Consider the following 7,609-nt stretch of genomic DNA (forward strand, 5'->3'; position numbering starts at 1 on the left):
TTTTTTTACTATGGAATATTACCGCTAGATTATGTTATATCACAACATTTTGAATAATTACAAAAATATTTTGAATATTCTCTTATTTACGTAATTGTCCATGAAAAATAAGATATATTTACAAAATAGATGATAAACTTACACATTCTTTGTGTAATTAAACAAATCTTGTATTTTTCCAATAAATTTGTAACTTTATGTTGATTTGTATATTTACGACATTAGACATGTAATTTTTACATCTATTTTTGGTGTAAATTTACAGGCTTTTTTTACAGTGTTACCTGTAAGAATCAGGAGTAGCGAGAATCCACAATGTAGATAGCAATTGCTTGCGAACAGGAATGGTAGGTTTTCCCGAATGACTTGTCTTACTTAGTGAGGCACTTAATTTCATTTCTAAAGTTTCATATGCAGCAGGCGTCATGCGAAAATGTTCGCGAAATTGCTTCGCTGTTAGTGACGGAACTGTTCTCTCCACATAACCTATAATGCGCAACGGTTTCCGTCGTACACCGCGTAATCTTTGCTGATATTTTGCCAACAAAATAGTATTAATTTCCTCGTCTGGATCACTATCATTTGTTATATTTAGACTACTTTCCAAAAAATTGTCGCTGGTCGTTATAACCAGTGAAATTAAGCGATTTCGACGTAATTCAATACTATCAATTATCGCCATAACCCCTTGGAAACTATCAAACCGTTCGAAAACCGACAATTCCTCGAGTGTTCCACTATCCCCACCACCATATCCCTTGGTCACCACACACGGGTGGGGGCAAGGGGCGTTTTCAAACGCAGCCCTGAAAGGAAAAGGACCGACCTATAGTTCTGATTTCTTACTAATGACCAACAACTCGTTGTAGACCGGGCTTTACGCTTACGCTCGACCAATCAGAGCGCAGGAGGAAAACTCAGGAAGGTTAGGGCACGAAAAGATAGCTCGAAATGTATTTAGACTGTTCGTGCTGGTTCGTGCTTAGTTGCAACGGTTGCAACGTCGTTAATTGCAATTTAAGTTTTGCTATTTATTGTATTATTGCTGTTTATTATTACAGTTTATTAACAGTTCGGTTAAACTTAGAAAAAAAATATGGATTATGAAGTAGATGTGATTGATGATGATCATAATGATGAATCGGAAACACAAATCAGCATGTGGAGGACATTAATAGAATTAGTAAAAAGAAATCCTGTGTTGTATAAAAAAAATCTGAAGGGATACAGTAAGAAATTGGATAAGGACTTGATATGGGCCAATATTGGGGACTTATTAACACCGCCAATGACTGGTAAGTGGAATAAATAATAATGATAAAGTGAGGTTAGGACATTTGTATGTAACCGGTCTCGATAAGAAGTTTCAAAAATTAATGTATTGTGTTCGTAGGAATAGCTGTACAAAAGGAGTTTTATCGCTTGCGACAGAAGTTTGGAAAAGAGCGCCGGAAAGTTGTGCAAACGCAGGCAAGATCTGGCGCGGGTACAGATCATGTGCAATATAAATCAGATTGAATACTATATGACGATTTAATGTTTCTCGCTGATTATATTCAACCTAGAAAGTGAGTAAATCATTTTTGTGTTTATATTTTTGCTTTGTATAAAACAATAGTTAAAAGGCCTGTAATTTAATTATGAGTGTGCACGATTGTGCGACGACCGGCAATCGCGGATCGCGCGGGTCGGCTCAACTCGCGCACCAACGTATTTTATTTGGCGCCGATATAAGATCCGACTGGAACTCCGGGAGATGTGAGGTGCGGACAGCAGGCATTAAATGGCCAATAGTCGGTTAGTTAATTGCGAACACTTACGGACGTTTATTAAATTAACAAAGGAAGAAAGCAAGCCAACGGCTGTGCTGAGCGAACAAAGGAAGGTTCACTGGCGAGAGATCACCTTGTGACAAGGTGATCGAACTTATTTATGTTAGGCGCGAACAAAGCGATGAGACGGAGCGGATGGTTCTCTCGCGGACGAATTTAACGCCGCGGACGCCGTCGAGATCGCGATAGGCTAGCTTCGGCGCACTGGTGAGGTGTACGGACGTCAATCACTCGAATCGATGCACGTAGCCGCTCCGAGAAAGTAGCCCTGCTGCTGGACCGGATGCCCGAATCTCGAACCGTCGTTCGCAGCGTACCCGTTCAGTGCGGGCGAGATTGTGTGACTCCGTGTCTCCGATACTGGGATTCGGTGCGGCTCACGTTCCGAAGAGGTGAATTGGAGAGTCCGAGGATAGGCGATCGGTCCGACTGAATTCTCTCTCGCAGAGACTGAGAAAACTGCCGCGTGGGTTATCGTGAAACGACACCACAGCTGTCGTATTCAGAGCGATCGACTAACGACTGACTCCCCGCTTCCCACGTCTCCGGCGTGACCCGGCATCGGAGGTGGTTTTGGAGTCGACCGATGACAAAATATTATTGAATTTCGTTAGCGCGACGCAAGTCATCGGTCGACTCCGACTCGGTGCTGGCGAAGATTTTCGCGCGCGGCGCGATCAGCTGGCTCGAACGGGGTCATCGACCCGCATTGCTCGCGACGCTTTTGCCCGAACGCGCCGCGACTTCGAACGCTACATCGAATTCGAAACAATGAGTAATTAAAATAAATAACATAATGTATTACGAGTATGTCTGTATAGGATGACATCAAATTATCAACGGTCTATACAAAAAACAGTTTCCGCTTCACAAACTTCACTTCTTGCCCCATCGACATCTTCAACATATTTATCTAAACAAACTTCTAATGACAGCTTAGATCAATGGAATGCTGGCTTGAACGAATCTTTAACAGGTGAGAAATTATAACGCACATTGCATACGGTTAACTTATTATATGCTGACTGGCGTTTATAGTTGGATTTTGATAACTAGGAATATTAGTCATTGTATTAATGCCTTTAAATAGATGCAGGTTTGGAAGATACAAATGATGAAGTGCTTTCTGCAGTGCATTCCATGGCAGCGTGTTCTTCTTCTTCATCTGTTTCAACCAAATCATTAACTTCAGACAATATATCTGCAAGCACTTTGAAAACCTCGGCTGCTAATATAACTTTCCAAAAACAGACACCATCAGCAGATATATCTAAGAAGAGGAAGCGAGGAACAATTGATGAAGTAGATAAAGTAATGCTTGAGTCTTCCCAAAATATCTCCTCATTAGCAAGCACATTGGAGGCTGCACTTAAAACTCCGGCATTAAAACAACAGCTCACATCTGAATGTACTCCTGCGGTACAAGGAATGCTGCCTAGCATAACCTTAGGATTGAATAAAGTTCCTGAGGAACATCAGATGTGGATTGTCTTATATCTATTCTTTCCTGCATTAATACATTTGGTAGAAAAGACTAAGAATTAAGGAATTACAACGTGTTACTATCTGAGATAAGGTATGTATTAATATTGATTATTTACTCTTATAATTAAAATTTTGTTGTTAATGCTATGTTGTTAGATCTTATAATAGGTAATAGTATCTTTAAAATTTTTTTTATTTAAGCTTAAAACTTAAATTAATTTACATGCGTATGCAATTTAAATTTAGCAGCAATGTTTTTTACAGATTTGGATCTGAAAAAGCCTGTGATAAAGACTGATAATAAGACTGATAATAAAACTCTATTCCAAAGTTAAAGTTCCAACTTTTATATTTTACGTAACCTTTTATTTTTAAACCAAAGTAATTTTATTGAAATAAGCATTAATAAATTGAACTTTATTTTATTTTATCTTACTTTACTTACTGTACGAGTATCTTACATAGTAAAATTATTAAGAAATTAGAAAACATGAAGTGTTACGATTTGTTTTCAGATTAAGTGTTATGTTTTTATAAATTTTTGTATGACAAAATATAAGTATTGTAATAAAAAATCTTTCAGAACGTAACTTTATTGTAATTACAAACCTGTTAATTCAAAACATCCTTAGTAGCACAGTGCATTGGCCAAACATTGGTTAAACATTGACCCAATAGAACCGAATATTGGGTCAATGTTTAACTAATGCACTGTGCTACTAGGGATATATACATACGCATACATAGTTTACGACTAATAAAATGATAATTTTATAATATTTTTACGTAAATGTTCCTAAAATATACATATTTTCAATATTAAGGTTTAAGTAAAAAAATTATTTAAATAACAAAATACTGTACTAATAATTTTACATCCTGTAAAATTGTTATGTTATTTTACTAACATTTGACATTTAACATTTTTCAGAATTTTTTTACTTATGTAAAAAAATCAAACAGTAAAATGGAACGGCAAAATATGGCAAGCACACGATTTTGTATATCATCTATTTTATAACCTAAAACAGAAACAATAAATTAATAATTATCAGAAAATAGAAAAATATTCCTATAGTAATGTTACAATTGTTCTTACCTTAATGTGGCTAATTTATAACTGATGACGGAATGTTCTTTCATATTGCCAAGGGGCTTGCTCTTTGCCAATTTCGGAAACAAAATACTGCATTAAGTAGTTTCTTATGCCATATGCAATACGAGTGCTCCTGTTTGCTCCAACTCTGCCTAGGCGATGAAAAATTGTTTGACTATCTCTCCACGTTCCTCTTTGTATTTCGCCATTATTCTGTTCAGTATCGGTAAGTCCCGGAGGGCAATATTCGGCACGTCCACTAACCAACATAAAATTATGCAGGCATACAAGGGCTTTTACAATTAATTCTGCATTTTGTGGGGAACAGCTTATGCAGGAATGCAAAATCTGCCATTTTGTTTTCATAATACCAAATGTATTTTCAATAACTCTTCTAGCTCTGGACAAACGGTAGTTAAATATGTGCTCATCGTCAGTCATTTTATCATTTTTCTTGGGGAATGGTCTCATCATATAATTTGACAGTGGAAATGCCTCATCCGCAACAAAGACATACGGAAATAGCACTGTTGTACCTGGTAGTAAAGTAAGTGGTGGAAAATTCGCTGTTCCTTTTTCTAAATTCTGCCTAAAGTGTGTATTGCTCCAGACACCACTATCACTAATCGACCCTACAAACAGTTCATACATATGAAACTTTTCACAAAAGCATTATATTAATTGAAAAAAGAATATACTGTTAGCTTAAATTATTAGACTAAACTACTATTTTAAAATATCGTAAAAAAGTATAAAGAATTGTTTTTACAAATTAATGTGATCTTCTGATGAAATATTGACGAAATATTAAAATATTGAAATCAACAGCATACATTGAAGTGTATTACAATTTATTTGGTAAAATGCAAACAATTACAAATTTGATTTTATTTGGTTTATTATTGCTACAGATACATACCATATTGCCCAATATCCACCCAGGTGAACTTATATTCTGCATCGCAAGTACCCAAGAGCACAATGCTAAAGAATCCTTTGTAATTAAAGAATTCTGATCCTGATCTAGGAGGAGCTTTAATACGTATATGTACTCCATCAATGGCACCGAGACAATTTGGAAACTGCCACTTATCAAAGAATCCATCGGAGACTTTCTTCCATAAACTTTGATCCATAGGTGGTAGAAATATCGGTTGCAGTGCTTCCCAAATTGCCTGACAGGTCTCAGGTATAATAGCGTATGCTGTTGATTTCCCTATTCGAAATTCTGTATGTTTGCTTAAAACAGAATCCTCTCGTGCAAGGTATCTGTAGAAAAAATTCCATGTTAATAAAGCAACTAGTAAAGTTCTACGTCTAAAAACTATTACGAAAAATTGTACCATAAGAAAAAAATTTAATCGGAGATTCTAAATACTCACAAGAAAGTCACCTGCAGACGTAGTTTGGGGTCTAATGGAGTCCTTCTGCTTCGCTTTTGTAATTTGCCTTGCACTCGGTCAAGCAACCAATTAAATTGTTCCGGCCACATTCGGAAATTATTATAAAATTCTTCGTGGTTTTGCGTCTCGATTTCACGCACAAGACTTGTTCGATAACTAAATTGATCCTTAGATCGATTTATGGGGCGGACCCACCATCTTCTTCTTCCGTGACCTCGTCTTCGTTTCAATATTTTCCACAGTTGTATCAAATAATAATGCAACATGATAACCAAAGCACTTGTAGAAATCAACTTGGTTGAAGCAGATGAAGAAGAACACGCTGCCATGGACTGCACTGCAGAAAGCTCTTCATCATTTGTATCTTCCAAACCTGCATCTATTTAAAGGCATTAATACAATGACTAATATTCCTAGTTATCAAAATCCAACTATAAACGCCAGTCAGCATATAATAAGTTAACCGTATGCAATGTGCGTTATAATTTCTCACCTGTTAAAGATTCGTTCAAGCCAGCATTCCATTGATCTAAGCTGTCATTAGAAGTTTGTTTAGATAAATATGTTGAAGATGTCGATGGGGCAAGAAGTGAAGTTTGTGAAGCGGAAACTGTTTTTTGTATAGACCGTTGATAATTTGATGTCATCCTATACAGACATAATACATTATGTTATTTATTTTAATTACTCATAATTAAATTACAGGCCTTTTAACTATTGTTTTATACAAAGCAAAAATATAAACACAAAAATGATTTACTCACTTTCTAGGTTGAATATAATCAGCGAGAAACATTAAATCGTCATATAGTATTCAATCTGATTTACATTGCACATGATCTGTACCCGCGCCAGATCTTGCCTGCGTTTGCACAACTTTCCGGCGCTCTTCCCAGATAGCACATGGACGTCCACAGGGTGTCCGATGGACGGCCGCATCTGGACATTCGGACGTCCATAGTACGTCCATTTAAGGCTCGTAGGATGTCCATTGGACGCCCATGGGATGTCCAAAATGCACTGCTTTAGAGATCCATAGGACGTCCAAAATACATCCAACTTTGGATCTATTTTGGACCTGTTTTGGACCTATTATAACGGACGTGTTTTTGACAAATGTGTACCTATATTTTGGATAGGATTTTTAATAATTAAATATTAATTAACTAATTTATTTCATTGTATTTATATCTTGTCATACTTAGTATATTATATATTTATATTAAAGATATATTTATATTATATATATAGTTAGATTATATATTTATCTCTGTTATACATATAATATTAATTTTTATACTTATTTTATTTATTTTTGTTTTATTTTATTGATTTATATTATTTTAACGTGGTGTCTAGCAAAATGAAGTTCTATTTTCCTTGACTTTTCCAGGTTTTCTAGACTTTTTCCAGCATTTTAATTTTTAGTTTTTTCAGCGGGGTAGATTTACAAAAATTAACAGAAAATGACAATTTAATTTGTAAAATTAATCTAAAACAATTAAATTGTTACTTATTATTAATCTTTGTAATTGTTAAAGCATATACTTCCCGTTTATGAATATTTAGTTGTTTTTTATTTAAAAATGTTTTATAGCCGAGTACAATTTATATGCCAATATACAATTTTTTATTTATAATCAAAGAAAGAGGAAAGGAAAAAGAGCAAGAAAACAACGATATTTAGTGAAGGAGGGAGGGAGGGAGGGTGGGAGGGAGAGAGGGAGGGAGGGAGGGAGGGAGGGAGGGAGGGAGCGAGAGAGAGAGAGAGAGAGAGAGAGAGAGAGAGAGAG

The 7,609-nt window shown here is 35.8% G+C and overlaps 2 protein-coding genes across 2 annotated transcripts; one reads left to right on the forward strand and one right to left on the reverse strand.

Annotated features, from left to right (window-relative positions):
- Positions 1-1,063: 1,063 nt before the first annotated feature.
- LOC105555819 lies at positions 1,064-2,986 on the forward strand. Its single transcript, XM_012002859.1, has 2 exons — positions 1,064-1,295; positions 1,394-2,986. Exons 1-2 carry the CDS (start codon positions 1,097-1,099, stop codon positions 1,516-1,518), a joined length of 324 nt encoding a protein of 107 aa, XP_011858249.1. The 5' UTR covers positions 1,064-1,096; the 3' UTR covers positions 1,519-2,986.
- A 2,257-nt stretch (positions 2,987-5,243) lies between these two features.
- On the reverse strand, positions 5,244-6,807 carry LOC105555820 (putative nuclease HARBI1). The gene is made up of 2 exons (XM_012002860.1): positions 5,796-6,807; positions 5,244-5,682 (listed from the first exon to the last, which is right to left on the reverse strand). Exons 1-2 carry the CDS (start codon positions 6,143-6,145, stop codon positions 5,319-5,321), a joined length of 714 nt encoding a protein of 237 aa, XP_011858250.1. The 5' UTR covers positions 6,146-6,807; the 3' UTR covers positions 5,244-5,318.
- Between the last annotated feature and the right edge of the window lie 802 nt (positions 6,808-7,609).

This window comes from Vollenhovia emeryi, unplaced genomic scaffold, assembly GCF_000949405.1.
Source record: "Vollenhovia emeryi isolate VEMERY1.0 unplaced genomic scaffold, V.emery_V1.0 DF940687.1, whole genome shotgun sequence".
Lineage (NCBI taxonomy): Eukaryota > Metazoa > Arthropoda > Insecta > Hymenoptera > Formicidae > Vollenhovia > Vollenhovia emeryi.